This window comes from Sinohyriopsis cumingii, chromosome 7, assembly GCF_028554795.1.
Source record: "Sinohyriopsis cumingii isolate HCF-2022 chromosome 7, ASM2855479v2, whole genome shotgun sequence".
Lineage (NCBI taxonomy): Eukaryota > Metazoa > Mollusca > Bivalvia > Unionida > Unionidae > Sinohyriopsis > Sinohyriopsis cumingii.
In genome coordinates, this window is record NC_142967.1 from 76,063,649 (window position 1) to 76,086,483 (window position 22,835).

The window sequence follows — 22,835 nt, forward strand, 5'->3', positions numbered from 1 at the left end:
AGGAGCCTCTCAGTGTCCTTTATTGGCAGGTACTTTGCCTTTATTTCAGAAATCTTCTTCTTCTGAAATTGTTCTTGTTCAGGGAGTAGAGTGCGATTTTTTTTCTCCAAAAGCCCTCATAATGTTAATTTGACATCAGGCTTAGTTTCAGGGCCAGTGATTGTTGACGCTGTCAATTCGTTACCCATTGAGGGTGTTCATTTATTGCTAGGCGATGACTTAACAGGAGACAAGGTTGTGGTTAATCCACTTGTAGCTGACAAGCCTTGTTTGGATCAAATGGTTGAACCTATTGAAAACTAAATCCCTGACTAACTTCTGTCTAATCAGGTTGACAAAGAGCAATCTCTTGTCGTCGAATAGTAAACAGATCCCGAGGGCTTCTGTTTGTTTCAGAGGGCTCTTATCGATGTTGACACCGTAATGGTACCTAAGTCATATAGACAGGAAATTCTAAGTATAGCCCATGACACTCGTTTGGCTGGTCATTCGAAAGTCATTAAGACTTACCACAAGGTCTTATGCCATCTTTTTATATTAGGAGCGATGTTTCTAACTATTCTAGATCTTGTTTTATCTGCCCAGTTTTAGTTCTTTTGAACTGTCTCTTGGACGTTTTGTCCATGGACCATTGGAGTTGTTAAAAGAAAAACGGAGGATTTCAACCTTAATCTCCTAGATTATGTCTTTGATTATGAAATGCCAACAAATAATCTTCTGTCTTCTCACTCAAATCTGAATTTGAGTCAGGTTAAAACTACAAAGACAAGAATTTTTCAACCTGGATATAAAGTTCTGTTTCTCTTGCCCATGTTTCAAAAATCTCTTTAAGTTAAATATTAGGGTCCTTATAAAGTTAAAAAGAAAGTAGTTAAAATGTTATCAACACTCCTGGGAGGCGGAAATAGAAGTAACTCCGTCAGCTGTCATATATGTTCAAGGAGTATGTTCATCGAGATAGCTTTGGAAATTAAGCAATAAATTTAGTCGTTCCTATCCCAGACAATGAAGATTTTAATGATAACGTACAACTGGAAATTAATGATTTTGGTTTAACCGGTCTTCGAAATTCTGAAATATTAAAAACATCTGGATAATAAACTTTCACCTAAACAACCAGAGGAGAACAACGTATTAAAGCAGCTAATATAATATTATGAACACTTGTTCCCAGATGTTCAAACTCGAGCAAACAAAATCTACCACGATGTCGACATTGTAGATTCCACACCTTCAAAACAACCCCCTAACAGGATGAATCCTCTCAGGAAAGTTTGGAGAAGGAAGTTGAATATTTGTCGAATAATAACTCTATTGAACCAAGAAAACGTAATTAGAGTTCACCGTTTATTCTTGTGCCGAAACCAGATAATTCTTTCTGTTTATGCACAGACTACAGAAATGTGAACATCGTCACCAAAACAGATTAATTTCCTATCCCGAATATTGATGACTATTGACAGGATTGGAAATGGAAAATATGTTATCAATTTTGACCTATTTAAATTATTCTGGCAGATTCCATTTATGGATAGAGAAAAATAAATTTTGGCTTTTGCAACTAGAAAAGATCTCTATCAATACACAATATTACCATTTGGTATGAAGAATTCTCCATCTGCATTCCAGTTCTTAATGAACCTGGTAATATCTGGTATAGATAGCTGGGATGCATTCATTGACGACATCATTATTTACAGAGATTCTTGGAAGGATCACATGAAACCATCTGGGAATTCTTCGTTCACGTGAGTGAGGCAAACGTGACAGTTAACATAAGTAAACGTGAATGGTGCTGAGCTTGTCTCAAATGTTTAGGACATATTGTGGGTTATGGATAAGTTAAGCTTGTAGAATCTAAGGTGAAAGCTATCTCTGAAATTCCCTGTGTAAAATGCAACTGCTGCGATTTTGGGGTATGGCTGGAAATTATCATAAAATATGCTCAAATATTTCCATAATTGCTGAACCCTTACCAAAGTTTAAGTAAGAAGACCAAGTTTGAATGGTCTGACTGATGACAGAAGGCATTTGATAAATTAAAGACCATACTTAAGAATGCACCAGTTATTTCAGCTCCAGATTCCAATCAACCATTTAAAGTATTTTTGATGCAAGTAATGTACGGGTTGGCGGTGTATTAATTCAGGAAGATAAAAATATTGTAGATCATCCTGTGTGCTATTTCTCGAAATAGTTAAATAAGCACCAGAAAAATTATTCTACTATCCAGAAAGAGTGTTTAGCTCTAAGTTTGGCTTTACAGCATTTTGAAGAGTATATTAATTCTGCTCCTTCTCCAATTATTGTATTCAGTGATCAGAACCCCTTTACTTTCATCATCAGCAAAATTAAAAGAAAAACAAAAGTTGTTGATACTTTTGTAAGGATACATTTGGATTCTCTTCATGTTATTATGAGTTCCTCTCACATTCTTCTTTTGCCACTTTAATAATTAAATTATTTGTTGAGGTTTACAAAGCTTGTTTTTTCTTCTTTTCTATTGCTTACGTTTGTGACCATAGAATCGTAACACTACGTCACACAATATGTCCTAAAATGTGTCACAAGCTCGGTAAGACCCACAGGTACTTAAATTAATTGTCAAATTTGCCTCGCTCAGTAGAGGCTATAATTTACGGATAGTTTCCAGGTGATCTTTCCAGGTCTGTCTATAAATAATGACGTCATTGATGAACGTGTCACAAGGCATCTATACCAAATGGTATCATGTTCATTACGCGCTGGAAAATAGTGGGATAAATTTTCATACCGAATGGCATCACTGTGTATTGATAGAGTCCATCTAGAGTTGCGAAGTCATAAATTTATTTTGTTCCTGCTGTAAGTCGAATCTGTCAGAATCATTTTAGCAGGTCAAACTTGATGACATATTTAACATTTCCATTTCTGTCAGTAGAGTCATTGGCTCTTGGTGTTGGAAATGAGAATGTTTTGTGACATTCTTCACTTTGCCGTAGTCAGTGCACATAGGGAAAGAAATATCTCGTTGGATCACAATCATACAAAGCGAACTCCAGTTAGTTTTGCTTGGTTCCAGAAAATCGATCTCTAACAAATATTCAACCTCCTTTTTCATTCTCTCCTTCTCAAGTGGAGTCATCCTGTAAGGGAATTTTACAGGCTTAGAATCTACCATTTCAACATCATGGTAGGTTTTGTTTTTCAGATTGGAACATTTGGGAAAAGTGGTCATATTCACATTTTACTCATTTGTTTCCTGTGATTGTGGATGTGAATGTTTCTTATTCAGATTCTTGAATATGTCAGAAATCTGATGACTACTTGAAATAAAGTCACTGTAATCCTTTTGTACGTGATCATTTATACCATCACTAGGTAGGACAGGAAAAACTAAATTAACTGAATGATTTTCAATGCTACCTCTATCAACATTCTCCTTAAATAAATTTATATGACAGTTGTTTCTTTCTCCACCTCATAGGAGTGTAGATGACATAATGCAAGCCACTAGCTTCCTTTTTAACTTTATAAGGGCAATACATTTTAACCTGAAGAGGATTGTAAAGTACTGGCAAGAGAAACAGAACTTTATCACCTTGCTGAAAAGCTCTTACCTATGTAGTTCTGACCTTCTTTAATTACAACAATGTTATAGCTCACTGACAACTCGTCACTAGCGGGTGCCTCAAGTGGTCTCCATTTTCGCAATTTTGAATAATATAGCAAGCTGGTACCTCTGCGGAACCAGCTTGGCTACTAGCCCTCTCCAACAAACATGATATCTCAGAATCTTTATCCTTTTCGACAAAATGTCATTGTTCTTTGTCATCCTGGTTAGAAAGAAAGGAATGAGTGGTTTAAAGAGGATGCCAATAATCAATACCTTTTGTTAGATTAGTGACATGAATAAAAGCGAATTCATCAAAAGCCTCACCGATACATGTATAAGCCAAACGAATAGTTTCCTTATCGACTTCATGCTAAAGAGCACTTTTTGTCGTAGCTTTACAGTTACTTAAGCAACGACAAAAGGTGCTCTTTAGCATGAAGTCGATAAGGAAACTATTCGTTTGGCTTATACATGTATCGCTGTATAAATCAGGAATTTCTTCCATTATGATCAAGATTTTATTCAAACAAGGTTTTTCATTTACAAATAGATTAACTACTACCTTATCTCCATCTAAGCCATTCCCTCGCAATAAATGAACACCTTCAGCTTCTGAGAGGAAATAGTCTTGACAAACAAAACATTGTGAGTCAAGGAATAATTGTCGCTGTACGAGTAACATCTTATGAAGTGTTTACATGGTGTTCATCAAGATAGGTATTGACGTCACAATAGACACATTTCTTAAATTCTACGACTAACATGAATTGTTTAAGTTGGTCATAATTGCTATGAATCGTTTCGAAGCGCACTACTTATCAATGTCTCACGCGTTACCCATGCAAATTCGACAGAGATGTCGTCTTTTGTTTTTCTATATTTTCTAAAGGTCTGTCGATATGCTTCACGTACCACCTCATAAGTAATACAAATATATTCCTTAACCACATTAATATTGGCAGTTGCTTCTACTGACAGCGAAATATAAATTTCACGTACTTTGACAATAAATACAGTCTGTAAAAACAACATTCAGTGCTATTTTGGCCATTTTAAACACGTAGCTATTTTTATATCGCCATACTGGCGTCGATTTGGTGTTGAGATCTCAATTCGGCCTCAGATATCTTTTTCTATCTTGCCATAGCATACATTATATTTGAGCATATATAAGAGTCAGATAATAACACTCCGACAAAGATATTCTTCGACAGTTGGAACACAATTATTATTTATGCCATCAGCATCCATCACGTATGTGTAATGGTAAATCTTAAACACAAACACCAAAGACGGTTAAATTCCCTTCCGGATAGAATTTGTGGACTGCAAACTGAATTTCATCTCCGACGTCGAACGACCCTGATGATGCATATGTGAACCGAATTAAAACATTATATATGACGACTAGCAATACTAATGAACTATGAAACAGTTCGTTATGTAACATTATCGTTTTCTCAATGAACCCCACCAAGTTATAATTCCACTTGAGATAAACAAGTATTATCCGGACTTAATTACCTTCAAAATGTTCAGTTTAAGTCTACTAAAACGTAACTCGCTATCCATGAAAACAATTCAGCCATTTGATATAATGTAATTTATTTTATTCTTCGCTGGTTATTCCTACCCGAGTGTAAGGCTGACATTATCTGATCAGCCTTTACATCCACATATTGTTTCATCTCAATATTATCAGCATCAACGTAGACTTTGAATAATGCAACCGACTCAGCCATATTTCCGTGTTTTTTATGTGATTTCTCAGAGTTTTGTGATAGCTACTCGCGGCTTTGAACCAAGGTCGCTGAAATCCACGATGAACGCTTTAAATTTTCCAGCTTCATCTTAAAAAAAAAAAAAAAATCGTTTTGGCTGACGCTATCAACGGACCGATTACTCAACTCAACCAAATCTGCTTTTGATGACAAATCTGATCAGATTCTCATCGAAGCCACGTTCGTTAACATACATTATCCATACGGTATGCGTAGAGTTTATATGACTTTATCTTTGACAGCATGAACTCGATAAGCATGTGTCGGGTCGATGAATGTGTTGTGTGCAAACTGTTCCCATATTTGAGATGTGGTTCGTGATTTCAACAGCAAAGTTGAATGAAACAGCGACAGACGATCCTGTGGTCTTGTAGCCAAGTTACCACTTATCAGCAGCAATGTCACCTTACGGAGGAAGCAAGCACGAGTCAAAATACAAAAGTGTTCAGGTTGTCAGCGTGCACGGGTCCCAGTGAGCTCCAAGTCCCGTTGACCAATCCATCTTGACGACACCGGTTTTTAATGCACGAGGGATCATTGAAGCAAGTTCGTCCCGTAAAAAGACGCCTCAGATGTGCTTGTTTGATTTTTTTCACTGAGACTAAATCAAAATTTGCCAACGGACGAACGAGAAAGGCCTCTTGTGTGTTTATCAATGACAATAACATAGTAGAAGACGTTTGCCCGACTTATGCTTTGGAGGTCAAATGGGTAGTGGAAAACCTTTTCCTTTCTTTGCAAGGCGCTTCAATCACAACAATCACTGGAAATATTCCGCCGTTAGCTTCGCAATTGAGCTACCGCAGACTTCGAGAACTTTAATATTAACAAAGTTTTCTTTTTGTTTGGCAGCCTTGAGCTGATGAAGTAGCGTTTGGGTATATAACACTGGGAATTCTCCAGTGAAGGCTCATTTCTTTTTGCGCTCTTTATTTTCTCCAGGTGTGACCATCCATAACTTGATGATCTGATATTGCTTTTAATTATGTTTTTTTTTATTTTATAGGTACGTCAACGACCCTCATTCAGCCACCGGAACCTTCCAACAACATCATCTTATCAAAGAGAGTCATGGCAATGCCTCTGTAAAAGGCGACCACCGACTGTTTGAACCCAACTAGATGCTCAAGAGAAAATTAATAAATCAGGTGCAGATGAGCGAAATCAGTTTAAGAAATCAGCAGACCACTGTCGACATTTTCATGCAGTGATATATACGTGCAACACGATTATTTTCGAGCAAAGAGGGTTCATGGTTACCGTTTCACTATAGAGGAATTTTAGATACTCGTAAATTGTCCAATATCATCGTAATCGTCACTTATCCACCATTCACCCGATCTCTAGTATGAAATGCCACAGATATGTATATTGGTGCGGTGATTTCTTGTTGTGTAGTTAATTGGCATGATAACCGCTGAGCAGCGCTTTCATACAAGTCTGTGTTGGACATGAAGAATGGCTGCGGTTTCGTGGCTCCTTAACTCATAAACAACAACAAAGATATTTGTGTAGCCATCGAATAGAGTTATCATAAACGTCCGCAATTTAATCAACACGATTACCATGCCAAATTGCATAATTGTCGTTGAGCTTTCGTTTACACACAACTGTGTGTTTGCTCCAAATATAGCTTTTCTAATATCTTTACACGAAACTGATAATAAAGGTTCACTAAGTTGTCCTCGACGCTAACAAATTCAAGGTTATAATTGACACTGGTGTCGACGAGGACGGCTTGTACATCCGCATTAGCTGAGGTATCGGGTATATTTTTGGATCAAATAAACTTCGATTTCCTTTCCACTGAGGAGACGAAGTGCACAGCATCGTCGATTAGAACAATTTACCCCAGTATTATCATAACGACGTCAGTGAAAATCTCAGATGCTATGATCCACCAACATAGACACGTCAATCTTTGATTCAAACCACGGTGAAGCTCTAGTTTTCATTTATAAATTATCGATTTTGTCTAATACCCTTTGCATCCCGTCCACAACCACAATTGTTTTTACAATCGGTGCTGCGAGAGATGGATGAGGTCGCCTGGGCAATTTCCAATATAAGCTGAGTACACGTGCTTTGTTGCGTTCATGACGGGAATATATACATTAAATGCCCGGTAGACTTCTATTAGGGTCTCTCGTCTCAGGTGTAACATGTGCCTTTCCTGGTCAATGAGAGAAAACCATGAGTGTGTGCGTCGATAATTGCCGTATAGTAGATACACAAGCGTCGCTGAAGTAATTTATTTAAGATAATCCGGGGTATCCTTTGGAGCGAACCCGAAAAATATTAAACCCTGCGCTGCTACTTCGATGCTCATCTTTGAGGCTGAGGCTTAGTAACTTCAGCTGATTGCATCACAAGACATATTACACCGAATCGTTGAAGTGATTCTGACAGTGCCTGGTAGGATATGATAACAGTGCCAGAGGGTCATGAAAGGAGAATTTGATCACGATCCGAAATCTCGGCGATGACCGTGCGATGTTATCCGCGTACCTTGCGTATTTAATCGAGATGGCAGAGCTGAGTGTGAGTTCGTGTATGGATATGACGGTCAACAGAATCCTTTATCGGACCTCATCATTGATCGCTTAAATTTAGCATGCGATTGTTGGAGGTTCTACAATGTCCAAGGTTGCGCAAACTTTCAATGACGCTAACTCGATCTTAAGTTTGGTCGATTTCAAGCGGTGATCAACGCCGAAAGAAAACACGCAAAATTCCGGGTTCGTAGACGAGAGCGTGATCATATAAGCGACGCTCTGGTTTTATTTACGAAGTCATGCTGCATCTCAGCATTGATTTTGTGGAACATGTTCTAATGGAAAGCTCCCAGAAATCATCATCGTCATCATCATATACAGCATCGACGTGTTCATTGAAGTCATGCATAAGTTCGCGCAACGTATCCTCCTTTGTAATATAGATGGTCAGTTACCGCTGACAAATTGACGCGGCCTCTTTGATATCTTCTAACGCGACAGTGCCTCCGTAAACCGACCACACGAGTGTTTCCAGACGATGCACGAGTTCATCAAACTCTTTTTAGTTCATGGACACGCATTTGGACCTTGGCTGTTGAAAGTTGTGTGGTCCTACATTTGCGTCACTACTTCTGAGTCCATTTTCGAATTGGCGTGGTTCCAACAGTGGGGATTCTTCCTAGCTCGTGAGAGGCTAGTATATCCTTCCTCGGTGACCCAAGTATGCTTTGTCAAGAATTGTCTATTTACGGCAAAAATTATCTAATCATTTCCTGATCGATTTTGCAATCGTGTCTTAATATTGTTCCAGGATTTTATTAAACTTCATCAAGTTAAGATTTCTACTGTTTAGTTGTGTATATACAGTTCACCCCCAACCTATCCATCAGTGCCATTTGTTTGTGATGATTTTAGAGGTCGTATCCGCATATACTTTTTGTTTCAACTGCAACAGATCAATGCACTTCAGTTGTCCAGGCTGACCTCATATATCTTTTCATCTTGTTGGTGATAACACTTATGGCCGCGTTCGACTCTGTTGCCACTCCTTTAATTATTCAGTACCCACTCATACACGCGTGACACTGTTCACGTTCATACAGTACGTTATGCTGCTTGGTTCTTTTTGTCAAGCATATCTTGCTAATAATCATGACGCAAGTTCGGCTACCGTGCTTTCGCTTTGTACAATATGTTCAGGTATTTCTTGTTAGATCAGTGAATCTAGATGCAATATATATAATATATATATATATATATATATATATATATATATATATATATATATATATATATATATATATATATATATATATATATATATTATATGCTGAAAGCATGTCTCTAATTGATCATAATGGTGTTCATGGAGATCTAGGTTGTCTTCGCTCTCATTGTCGTCTTTCTGCCGTTTATGGCCGCATCAAAGTCTTCAACGTTGTAAACAGCGCAAATCAATGACATTGTCTTGAACTTATCTTACAAAATATCATAAAATGATTTTGCACACTTCTTATATTTCTCATCGGGTTTATGTCTTGCTTGCTCCAACGCGATACTAACTCGGTTAACTTTTAGATTTGCAATTAAAAAGTACATTTAAACGTCTGTGATAGCAATTTTGTTAAAATGGTAGGGGATATTGGCGCATTTTATTCATGATAATATTTTGTTTGCTGTTTAAACCTAATTTGCGCGTTATTTATCTCTTACGTTGTGATTTATTTATCTAGATTTATATATTTTCTGTATGGTTTATATCAGTCTACTACATTATTCATATGCGAGTCTTAATTCATGTCATTCGTGTCATTCGACAAATTTAGAACTTAATTAGGTTTAATCAAGGTTTTTAAGATATGTTCATATCCCGTTTTGTTATTCGCTTTTAATTCAGTAAATGACTTTACAAGGGTTGCTGTTTTTAAATCTGCAGTACGTTGGTTTTTTGTTTAAATTGTTCAAGACTAAATATGTATTCACAAATAAAGAAACTTTACCAAACAATTGTTCTATTTTTGCTAACTGTTATTATTATATTGTCCCACGAATCTAGATATGACTACGTACCTAATTGTCATTTCAACTGTTATATGTTTTATTGCTTATAAGCCCATCAAATGTGAAATCCTTGATATTCTTTGCATTTATCGTTTGTGTTTGCTAGGATTTTAACCCTTCACACGATCACATGCAACTAATGTCTTGATCGCTGCCATAAATTATTTCTCTGTCATGGGCAAGACAGATTCATGTAATTAAAATGTTCATCTTTATCTGCTAACGTAATTTTTAAATACATTTTTGTCTTAAATCTTCCTTTACTAGTTTTCGATTCACCCAATGCATCGTAAAATATTTAAAAACCTTTCCCCAAGAAACTATTGGTTTTATTTTTCGTAGGTTGACTAAAGGTACAAATAGAACCCTGATCAAGTGTCTTCTGCCGTTTTGATCGTATGCCCTGCACACAGTGCCTCTTGACTAAGTTTTCAAGATAATATTTAGAGATGGGCTACACTAAGCCTCAGGTTTGCCTTTTTAAATGCAGCGATACCTGCAAATCACTTGACTTTGACTGTGGCTTCATGGGGCATCATATCACGTGAGCATCTATTTTATTTTGGCGTATGTAGTAAACATTTAAGCATTCAATGTCCTTGATTATTATTATACGCAGTCTGTATAACATGCAAGTTATTTCCCTAGGATAGTAGACATTCTAATACTTGTACAAAAGCTTGACTGCCCTAAGAATTCGAAATTTGTGAAATAGTATCATTGTGCCTGATTGCTCAATTAAGTTTAGTTTTCAGTGTAATTGTAATGTTATTTGATCAACATATGAGTAATAAAGCACAATGCTATGAGTGGTCACAACTATATTATGTTGACAAATTGTGAGTCATAGGTGAGGCGAACATACCCCTCTTATAATCTGTTAATAGGTTTTTGCTTTTATTTGTTCGCTTGTTTTTATCTTCCTTTAGATAAATTACAGCATCAAAAACCTTTATTGCAGATACCAGAAGTGGAAAGTTGGATGCAGGAGGAATATGGTTGCAGGCAAGTTTCTTTTTTTACATGTTTCTCTTTTAATCATAGAAACTGTTGATCAGAGTGTCCTTTTTCTTACGTCATATTAAATACATTCTGTTTAGAGTTTTGACGATTGACAATAAAGAAAATAAATGTGGAGATAACATCAAAAGCAACGACAACTCTAGTTATAGACAAATTTAGATGTAAATGGCTAATAATGCGGAATCAGAGGGGTATTACTAGCTAAGAAGTATGGTATTGCAGAACTATGAATATGAACCACGTGGTCTGAAATATGAAGAGATCTGTCAGCCAAATTGATCATTGGAACCACGTCAATATATTAGTTAATATACATGTTTGTTACAGGCCTTAAAAGAAAAATGGCTGAGTGTCAGTACCTAAATAATTAATTGAATCCGATTTTGTGTTTGTTTCCGTCTTTCAAATTAAACTTTTCACACGTTTCTTCTTTCCAGGTAAAAAGCAACTTCCTTGGTTATTTGGTAGTCATCGCTATAGGATTAATACTCTCATTAGGCTTTCTAAATGTTGGCATCTGTTTTTGCTGTTGCCGCTGCTGTGGCAAATGCGGCGCCAAACGGAACCACGAGTTCTCAGGAAGTGCCAACTGCCACCGACTCATCCTTTCCATTGTTTTGTTAGTCGTCGCCACTTTCGCATTGTAAGTATATGACTTGATTCCTATAACTTTCACATAAAAAAACAGAGTACATAACACCGTGTTCACTTTTGAAAACTCTACAGCAGGTATTAGCATCACGTAGGCATTTTTGCGAGTCGCATCCCTTCTTCTGCGTTCCGATTGCTGACTTTGACGTCTCTAATGACCTTTTTTAAATAATAACAATAGAATCACACAAAATATGTATAAAGAATGTTCAGCAATTTATACAAAATAAAAATATAAAACTCCTACCTAAAAGAAAGTGCATCTGCGATTAAAGTTTCTTTTACCTTGGGGTGTCGAATGACCACCACAACAATCTCTGATTTTTATAGATCATTTTGTTATTGAATACAAGAATCGGAGAAGGAGCCAATTTAATATACACTTCAAAGTAGTGTAAAGACAAAATTAATGCAACTCTTCCACTCTCTATAGTGGAATAATTCATATGGTACTGTTGTAAAGAAATAGCACACTGTGTGATCCACACAATTCTTTTTCTAGAATCAATGCGCCACCAAACCCGACATCACTTGCATAAACAGATAACATAATTGATTGTTTGAAATATGAAGCTGTAAGATATGGTGCACTTCTTAGTATGGCCTTTAATTTATTGAACGCCTCTGGACATCTGTCAGACCAATGAAACTTGGTCTTCTTACTCAACAAATTGGCCAGGAGCTCTGCAATTAGGAAAGTATTTTAATACAAATTTCTGATAATATTAAGCCATACCATAAGCTCGGAACAGTTGCTTTTTTATTTGTGTTTTTTTATTTTCTGTCTGTTTAGTTCTAATTAAAAAATCTTGCAAATTCTTGGGTCTTCTATAAGCGAGAATTGGTTTAATTTTGAAAAGTGATTTGACGCTAGTTAATAAATTCTTGGGTCTTCTATAAGCGAGAATAAAAAAATACACTTTTCGTCATCTAAATGTAACAGACACCGGTGCTCTCAATGTGCAAACATAAGATAAAGTACTTATTTCAGTAATACAAAAGAGGTATTTACTCTACGCGATAACACTAACTGCATATCAACTGATATGATTTATTTAATAACCTGTAAAAAATGTAGCATGCAATATGTTGGAAAAACATTATAACAAGTTTATAAGAGAATGAATAATCATCGCTTTCATATAAAAAAAAATATAGAAATCCTCAGTTTTCCTCTAGTGTTTCAACACACTTTAATACCAATAATCACTCTCTACTTGATTTTTCTTTCATGCCAATAGATATTGTGCATGGTGACATGAATAGACTCATAAAAGAAACTTATTTGATTCATAAGTTAGATAATCTGTATCCTAATGGACTTAATGCTAATGCACTATATAAAATTGTATAATTTAAATTGATATATTGTATATCCTTTATAACAATATAATTATATGTAGGACTGTTTGTCTCTATTTTATTTTATTATTTTACTAATTCAAGTTTCATTAGAGACTCGTTATTCTTTTAGATCCAGTCATATATAATTGTTATGATGATGTATATCTTTAATGACGTAAAGTAATGACGTAATTGTTGTTTTAAAATAAAAGACGTCATCCGTTACTTTCAAAACATTTCGTGCCCGAAGAAGCATAAATTAAATGTGAAACCAGTTGCACAGAATTTTCGGCGTTTGTGTTGTTTTTTTTAATCACAATTCTGATGTTAGAACTCGAAACACAAGGACAAGTAAGAGAGTTGCCCAGTTCGAGTCATTTATCTACACGCAAAGAAGCTAAACACGCATATTATCACTATTACTACTACCTGATCAACATCACATTTTATAGTGTGTGTATGTCTATTTCCGTGCGTGATGACACAAAATTGGATAGAGGTCGGTGGAAAAATAACCAAATTTCCATAGAAACAAGGGTGTCCTCATTGTTGAATAAGTGGGACAATAAATATAAAAGCTAAACCGTCTAGGATAATGAAGGGGTCTAAACGAAAGAAAAGTGGATAAAATTTGAAGAAATAACTACATGGCAGGAACGGAAGCCTTTATCGTATGAAAAAAGTTGAAAAAATCTGGATGCAAACATTGTTATGCTGCTGGACATGACATAGTTCTCTAAATCACAGTGAGAAGATCGGATTTCCTATTTACAGCTTTTCGTGCCGGATATTATTTCCGCTACGAGGAACAGAGGTAGATTTAATTACATTACAGAAAAAGGAATGACGTAATAATAATAATAATAATAAAGTAACCTGAGAAGAAACGACTGGTATATATATAGATATTAACATCAATAATAAGAGAAATTCGATTTAATTCTAGATTATTTATTGCGAATAAACTGTTTTAACAACTAAAATCCACCATATATTTAACTTTTCTCTCTCATAGACTTCATATATTTGGAATCGAACATTTTGATAAATAAATTGACACAGTATATATCATATCAAAGCATGTTCTGATACATCTGAGTGCAATATACTTACATGCTTGCTTTTCCTTTCAAAGATACAAATAGTACATTAAAGCAACAATCACGTGTCGGTTGCATTAACTAACTTCTGTGTCATACGTTTATAAATCTCAGTGAATTAATCTGTTTTATTTGTTATGAATTTTAGGGTTGGGAATATTTGTACCTATGTCGCCAACGAAAGAATGACGACAGGCCTGGAAAAGATCAATTCAACAGCGGTGAATAATTTGGATGACATAAATGTCTTCCTCAACCTAACAGAAGCAGTAGGAATTTGCATTTTCTTCTTTTTACAGTGATGTATTTTGAGTATTTAATGCAACTTATCATCATAGTCACTTGAAACCTTTTAAATTACTATTAATAAAGGTACAACAATACTATCAATGTTGCGACACCTAGTTCACAATGTTGTTTTAATTTAATGTTCTCGTGTTTTGATACAAGAACATTAAATTTGTATTGTATCAGGCGACTGTAACCATTTTCATGACCAAGTAACTCGGTAACACATATATATCATCATCACCAACATCATATTCTAATTTCACTTTTGCAGTTGCTATTTATTGTTAAAATTTTGCCATAATGATTATACCTTTGTATTAATATGTTGTCCTAAAATAAAACGTGCATTGATGTTATGACAATCTGATACTGTCGAACGTAGACTGTGGGAAAATTTCTTATTTATATATGTTCACATAGCATGCAGATTTCTTTAGACCCTGTACATTGATTCAGTCGAGTTATTCACTCACACGTTAGTCCGTTGCCATCTTACAGAAATTATATACTGCCAGCAATTTAATCTTCATCTGATAAATAATTAATTTCATCAGTTAACAATGTTCTTAAATGTTCAATAGTAACTTCTTTAATTTTACATATAAATTTTATAAGCAGAAAATAAAACAGTTCTGGGGCCCCGAGTGGCAGAGTGGTCTAAAGCACTCTCCGTTACGGATCACTGCCATCTCACCTCTGTCTGCGTGGGTTCGAGTCTCGGATTCGGTTAATGTGGGTATGTGACAAAGCTTGCCAGTAGCTTCTCGTGGGTCGGTGGCTCCTTCTGGGGTTTTCCCGGGTTCTTCCTCCACCATTAATACTGGCCGCCATGTATAGCCTATCGTGTGCTGAAAAATGGCGTTAAACCCTACAACAACAACAACAAAACAGCTCTGTAAGTTCCTCAAAATATTTGTAAACAGTTTTAAGTTCTTCTGTCTTCTTATCTTTTATGCATTTGGGTTGTGGTAGGTTTCCTTTTCTTTAGGTGTCTCTGTTCATGATATATTGGTATTTTTAAAAAAAATTGCAGATGACGTTAACATGTTTCATATGTATTTTGTTGAATTTTAGTACACAGTAGTATGATATCTGGAAATAAACATATAATATGTAAACAAATTTAACGAATTCTGGTACATTCTTGTGTATTAAATGCAACTCTAAAGTCACATAACCTGACGGCGCCATCCAAAGTATACAATTAGGTTCAGTCTGCCAACATCTCTTGTCACATTCCATAGATCCATCGTTCCCAAATTGTAAAGTTCAGTTATCTACTATTTTAATGGCTTGTATGTAACACATTGAATTTCAGTAATTAAATTTGCATCTAGCTAAATGCCTCTGCTACGTTACCTTGGTTGATGTTAGTTCAGAAATAAATGGCTGCATTAATCTGATTTTTTAGGACAAGGATGAGGTGTTACACTAGTCTATTTTATTGTTTATTTAAATGATATGCCCATTAGTTATATCACACACATGTAGCATAATGGACGAATATAATAAAAACATTGAATCTTCGTTTTGAAATACTGTGACTCTATATTTTCCTTTTTCTATCTCTACAAGTAATGGTCATTTAATTTTGATTTTGCTGTGTTATGTCAACATCCAGAAAATATATTTCCGCATTTCATCAGAGCGATCAAAGATTTGTCTGACAAATTTGATGATTTTGTTGGACACGCCCGACGGGCACCTCTTCTAGAATGCAAGACGGATCCGATCTGAAATTAGATGGGCCCCGGGCGACGTTCTGTCGGATTTTTTAGCACTGCGTTGCCACCTTGAAAAACCTCACTCTTATAATTGGTAAATGATCGGTTTCTTTTGCAGCTGTCACGATTGATATGCCTTTAGAGAATGAATAGTTAAACTTTAAACATCCTCATGATTACATCAACATGTATGTGATTTTAATTATCTCCTATCGTGTCTACAACCTCATGGACAAACTTGTGATCTTTCAAGTTGTATTTGTTTTCACACTATTTTAAATGTAGCTGGAATAAGTTGTACATTTTTTTAATTCAATCCATTTTTCGTGAATTATGTGAGGTCATTTATCGCCCTGCTATATTGATTGATGTTGCCTTATCATTATGTCCATGGGTTTGCTTACTGGTGACATCTCTGAATGTTCTTTCTTTCTTCCCTGCAGTATTTCGCATACCATGCATGTTTTAATTGCTTCAGTTTCTATTGCACCAGGTTATTGTTTTTAAATCTGTCACATTCTAGAAATTCAATATGTTTCAAAAATCGCAGTTTTCATTCTCCTTGATACAACTATTTATGATTTGTTCTTCTCCTGTTTTAAAATGGTTTCCAACTCTTACTCAACTCACCGTACCCCCTCCATTTCATTAGTACAAATTTGTTTCTGGTACATTATTTCAGATTTTGTTATATTATCGACTTTGCACAAGACAAATCCTGTTCCAATCACCATGCCATCTGTATCCTTTTCCCTTGAACCTTTCCAGTCTGTAGACAACTTGATCAGCTTAATTTACTTGTCGTATTGTAATGTATTTTTTCTAAATGTGTCATGTATTTTAAGAGCTTGACTATTTCACCTTTTAATATTAATGTGACCCAGGACTTGTGTCCTGTACCAATGTGTGTGTTTGTCATGAGTGAGTGATCCAATAATTAACGAATTTCATTACGTAACTTCAATCTTCTGTCTATATTTTTATTTATTTTGATATGTGTTTCATTTGTATGGAGTAATGTCTCTTGATCTGAGTATTGTTCTTTATAATGTCGACCTTGTCTGACTAGATTAAAAATATTCATTTTTTGTCTGTCTAATGAATTTCTGAAAGAACTGTTGCAAAATAATTTTTCCTCATCAAACTGAATCTTTCCGGTCTTTTGTATCTGAAGAATTCATTTTAAGTTGTCGCTTATTGCATATTTATCGTTTTAACATTTTTCATTTGTAGTACCGACGTCTTAAATACTTTTCTTTTCTGTTTGTTCGATGGAGAAAAGTTAGTTTGGTATATAACAAACAGAAGAAATAAAAATGACAGAATAAAATCACATAGGAAAAACTTTATGCTTAATAATTTGTTTGGATGCATTGTCTTCAATCTAACAGAAGACCCACCTAAAACGAAAACTATTATTTGCAACAGTTTGCAGCGCCACTACAATCATTTAAAAGCTTTCAACCATATGCAAGTTTGCAATGAATGCCAATGTCTGACACTGCATTGGTGAATTATAAAATAACTAATTAATATAATGATTATATTATAAAACAACAATTTAATTTACTGAATCATGTTCATACAAGGGTTCATGATGCGTATCTTACTGGTATCATAACTGTATACAATGTGTTAATCAGCATAACTTCGAAAACATTGCAGTATAACTTTTCCTACGTCTTAGATCAGCAAAGCAACTAATGCTTTTTCTTTTATGGTGTGTTTTAATGCCAGCAATTGTCACCATAATTTTACAAACAAATATACATTATCCCTTGATACCAAAATTGTTGCTTTCATGTTATGCTCATGAAACATTCATATCTTCTTCTATGAAAAGCTCAATGCAGAAAATGTAATTTATATGTGTAAAACATTTTGAAGTAGTGATGGATTTGCAAAAGGTAACACCATGTGTTTGCGATCCTCAACTGTGCAATTTGTTAGTTTTATTGACAAACTGAGTCGTCTAGTGGTGTTATTGGTTTTCATATTACTTACAAGTTGTGCTGGCGCCCTATTTATGTTTGCATTAGACGTTCATTAAAAAATGTAAAATATGAATATTTTTCGTTTTCTACAGGCTATCTAATTCACATCACAATTAAAAATTAAATACAATATTTTCAGCAAGTCATCCTACTGGGTCAGACGAACTTGGGCATTACTAAGGATGCTGTGATTAGTAAATTGGAAACAACGAGTAAGCTATCTCTCTCTCTCTCTCTCTTAGCTAAAGAATTCATGTTGACAGTATGAACCAAATATTCTTACAATATAGTCAACATAATTAAAAACTTTTCTAGGTTTCTCCCACCATATTTGCTCTAGGCCGACTTTTGTGTAATTATTTGCAATTATGTCTTTCGACTCCAAAATTGGCTCACAGAAAATGTACCTATAGTATTTCGAGTCATCCTAAAGAATTATTAAACTCCACTATTTCATTGATCACAAATCCTTTCACGAGTAAAATGTGGTTGACGTGATAGCAACTAATGATTGTAAATGTATAGATTTATGTACCATTACCGTTTTCATCTTTCTGAAGGATAAAACTTGTGTTATTTCTGGTCTTTTTTATTGTTGTCGCTGGTCATTTTATTTTACATTTATTTTCGGATTCGTTTGCATTTATCTAAATGTTTATTTTGTTAGCCTTTCCGGATATAGTCTACGACGTTAGATATCTTCGTATGATAGTCATTTTCCGCGATAGATTATTCATGTTTAGGGTGCTTTTAGGACCATTTATTGCATAAAAGGGATTAATTGGTATAAGTCGGCACACAATATTGTCTAGGCAAAATGTGTACACTCAATGGCATTTTGCAGTACAAATATTTCGTTTCAGAATTGACCAAAGAATTGTCTGAGTACATTGTAGAGACACTGTCAGGTGGCGCTCTTGCAGCTATGGATGCACGTAAGATATAACTTAATTCTCACCTGCATACTCACCTGCATAGTAAATCACTTTCTTTCATATCAGTTTAATTTTCAGCTCAAAGTCGAAGGGCCAAAAGAGTTATTGGCGTGGTCCTTTGTTTTGTCGTCTGTCCTGCAACAACGGATATATTTCCAACACCACTTATATGTTATTTGCTATATCAAAGTTGTTCATTCTTTGAAATGTCAATGCACCGCTTGACAATTTTGTCTGCGACAAATTGTGAACCGTTACGTATTTACCCACGTTGGGCTTAGCTTGTCTAATAGGACTCGTGCCGACTTAACGGTTTGAAAGATAAACACTTTATTCTATAAAATAAGTGCATAGTTAGTTTGTAATCACTTCTAACTGTTTATGCAGTTTAAGTACATATTCAATTTGTAATAATGTAAGGTTGTATCCAGGTGATATACAGATTAGCTTTGCAATAAATTCATACTGTTATATCCAGTTTATGCACATATTAAATTTCCAATAACTTAAAACTGTTGAATCCAGTTGGCGTGAAAATTTCGGTATCAACTCCCCCAAAAATTTCTTATTAAGTGGGAAAATGTTCGGAAGAAAAATGCTTTTAAAAATACAAACTAATATTTTCAGGAAGCGTGGCTTTTTTGGGGGATTCGTCAGTTACCTTCAAGCTTTATATATAAACAGATAGTGATGAAACATGCTATACGAGCTTATACCAAAAAGATCATTTATGACATAAAACAGGGCAAAGATCATTCTGATAGGTTGATTATGTCTTGGCCATATATGACTTATTTCAAACAGGTTTGATGGTGCCTTGTCTTCATATTAACCTGATCGTGACAATGTTTATTTAACCTGTTACAACACTAGTGACTGTATTCCTAAATAGATTTTAATCCAATGCGGTATTTTTATGTTTGTGTTAGGAAGGCCATAGATTAATTTTAACGGTATTCATGCATACTCAGGAAATCAAAACAGAGGAAAGTTTCCAGAATGATGTTCCTTACCCAGCCGTGTCCAAGCGTCCCAACCATAAAGTTAAATATTAGATAGACAGAGAATGACTTTTATCTATCGTTTAAAAATTTTTTTTTATCTATCACTACCTTTCAGTAATTTCTTATCAAGCGTATATAATTTAAGCTTTTAAAATTTTTCAACTGTCATGTTGTTGCAAAGCAAGAATTAAACGTTGCAGACTAGATCTGCTGTTATTAAACAGCAGTATTAGATTGATAAATGTTTGACGAATCGGTAATGCAAGTCATGCTAGTCTATCCATTTATAATTTTGGGTACGGAATCTGAAGCACGTCAGAGGTATGGCACACAGGATTCCAAGACAAAAGGGCCCTTGGAAAGATGCCCTTGACAGGGGTAGGACAATAACATCTTAATACAAATGCCACTCAAAGGTTGGACAAAAGTCCGTTTGATCTTTGATATTTACACTAATATACATTTTAATTGTTCGTTTTTATAGCACTATTGATGTATTTGATTGAGATTTTCTTTATTTATTGTAACTATATTTACTATGATGTACAATGATATATCGTGCACCTGTTAGTAATCATTGTTAGTGTGTAATATAACGTGTATCTTATGTAATGACCACGGCACGATTTAATATATTTTACTTCGATAAAATTTGGGCATAATTTTATAATTAGGAAACAAAAAAATTCAAATTTATTGAATCCATCTGCATATCTTTTACAAAAATCCTGCAAATTAACAGCTTTAAAGTGCGTGTAATTAATATAAAACCAATGCTTGCAAGAAATATAGGTATATATAGATATAATAAATCATACTACTAGTTTGTTTTTGACAGGTGTATAATTAAACCATTTAGCATGTAATAAAATGTTGTGTTTTAAAAATTATTTACTTTAAGAAATTATAACTATTTTCTCATTTTTATCATTCGCTCACAATGATTGTGTATTAAAATTGCTGTAATTCATAGCAAATAATGAAAACATTGAAAACCATACTACAATTATTTATTTCAAGCAATGTAGACGTGGTTGGGGTGGAGCTTTCGTCTCCTGGAACTTTTATCCTACTACTGTCAGGGGGTTCCTGTCTTAATTGGCTTTTGTCCTAGCGATTTATTGTCCGTACCCAGGCTATTCCCCATTAATTCTACTTCCTATCTCTCCCATTATGGCGCAAAGCACAACAGATTAAACTTGTTATAGCACTAGAGTCTTCAATGCTGCTAAAGAGCTTGGGTAAACTTGGTAGCCGTGTTTATATTGCAAATATTTAGCTTAGCTTTAACTATAAGTTTGCACCTTAACAATGCTGTCTGATTCTGGATTGTCTATCTTTGGTCTTATCCTAATATCTCTTTTCAACCTTTCGATTTATATTTTTCTTAAAACAGTTAAAAAGCTAACATGGAGAAAGCAACGGCAAATTTGATACTGAGTTAATGGTGAGCAAGCTTATCTTGTTATGTAGTGACCAATCGACTGCTCTTGATTTTTTCGGTTGCTTTCCTCATGCCTCGTTTCTTGAAAGGAGCCTCTAATTAAACTTGATACATTTTTTGTCATTATAATTGCCAAAATGTAAAGATGTCATAGCTGTTTATGAGGCTAGCTGAAGTAAAATATGCCAAATGAACGATATGAGGTTTAATTTAAATTCTTGATCTTATCATTGTCTCTTTGTTTGTCTTCTAAAGTTTTTAAATTTTTTAAAAATCCTAGTTATGTATCTAACATTTAATTGATACTATATGGCAATGATTGTACGACACACCACTGAATTCTATGCAGACATACATCATTTATAAACAAAGTTCAAAATGCTAATCGAGCTGATATATACTCTGTCTTTTAATATATCATTATAGTCGTCTAAGATCGTAAAGACTACTTTGCTGCTGACGATACGATTAGTGTTAGTAGTAATTACAGTTGTAGTTGTAGTGGTAGTAGCAGATACGGTAGTAATATTAGTGGGAGACATTTTTCATTTGGTTGACTAAAAATTTATGTAATTGTTTATAAAGAATTTTGCTAACCAATCATAACGTTAGATTATTTTATTTGTTCGTTTCGAAAATTGAGGAAGTTCAATTCCACCATAGTATAAAAATCATTATAAATCACAGTGACTTTGCAGTACTCTTTAACCCTTTAACCGCCATCAATTATCCTTTTGAAAGCTTTTTCGTCATTAAAACATAATTCTATGATGAATTATATTGTCCATATTATTAACAATTCAAAGCCGTTTTTAAAATTTTAAAATTAATCATTATTAGTTTTGGTAACATGGGCCACCCGGTGACTAACACATCGTCAAAATATTATAGCGACAAACGGGAATTGAACAGGGGAAAATGTATGGACGAAAGTTTATAGTGACTAACGGGAACATAAAATGAGAAACATTTATAGCATTTAACGAGACTTATGTTATGTATGTTTGATTTAATTATATCTGATTTAATTTACCTGTTTGTCAGTTTTAATTTTTATTTTATTTTTCATTCCACGTGAACAAATACTCCTACGCTTTTCGTTGGATTATATGCATATGATGCTCTATTGTAATCAAAAAATAAAAACAAGTAAGTATTGGATAGTAATCAAAAGGACATGTTCAATAGTAATAGAAAGTACGTGTTCAATAGTAACTAAGGTATATTTTAGACAGTATATCAAAAAGTATGTATTGGATGTTTTAGCAAAACGTATGTGTTGGATAGTGTATCAAAACAATGTGTTGGATATTATATCAAGAAGTGTGAAGATAACACTGGAGTCCCCATTTAGTTGCCAAGAGCCGCATTTTGCTACTAAAATGAGTAGCAA

General features: G+C 34.6%; 2 protein-coding genes across 6 annotated transcripts in view; both read left to right on the plus strand.

Annotated features, from left to right (window-relative positions):
• Positions 1-22,835, plus strand: part of LOC149795543 (uncharacterized) — a 231,708-nt gene that overhangs the window by 130,479 nt on the left and 78,394 nt on the right. The gene's annotated exons all lie outside the window — the stretch shown is intronic.
• Positions 1-22,835, plus strand: part of LOC149795547 (prominin-1-like) — a 93,045-nt gene that overhangs the window by 11,016 nt on the left and 59,194 nt on the right. For all 5 annotated transcript variants that reach the window (XR_016422342.1, XM_089965359.1, XM_089965358.1 and 2 more), the window contains exons 2-6: positions 10,894-10,937; positions 11,393-11,598; positions 14,199-14,319; positions 18,199-18,271; positions 18,923-18,994. Coding sequence is in view for 4 of the 5 variants with exons in the window: in XM_089965359.1 (XP_089821485.1) it covers positions 10,894-10,937; positions 11,393-11,598; positions 14,199-14,319; positions 18,199-18,271; positions 18,923-18,994 (516 nt within the window). In the remaining variant the exon portion in view is untranslated. The remainder of the gene's footprint in view (positions 1-10,893; positions 10,938-11,392; positions 11,599-14,198; positions 14,320-18,198; positions 18,272-18,922; positions 18,995-22,835) is intronic.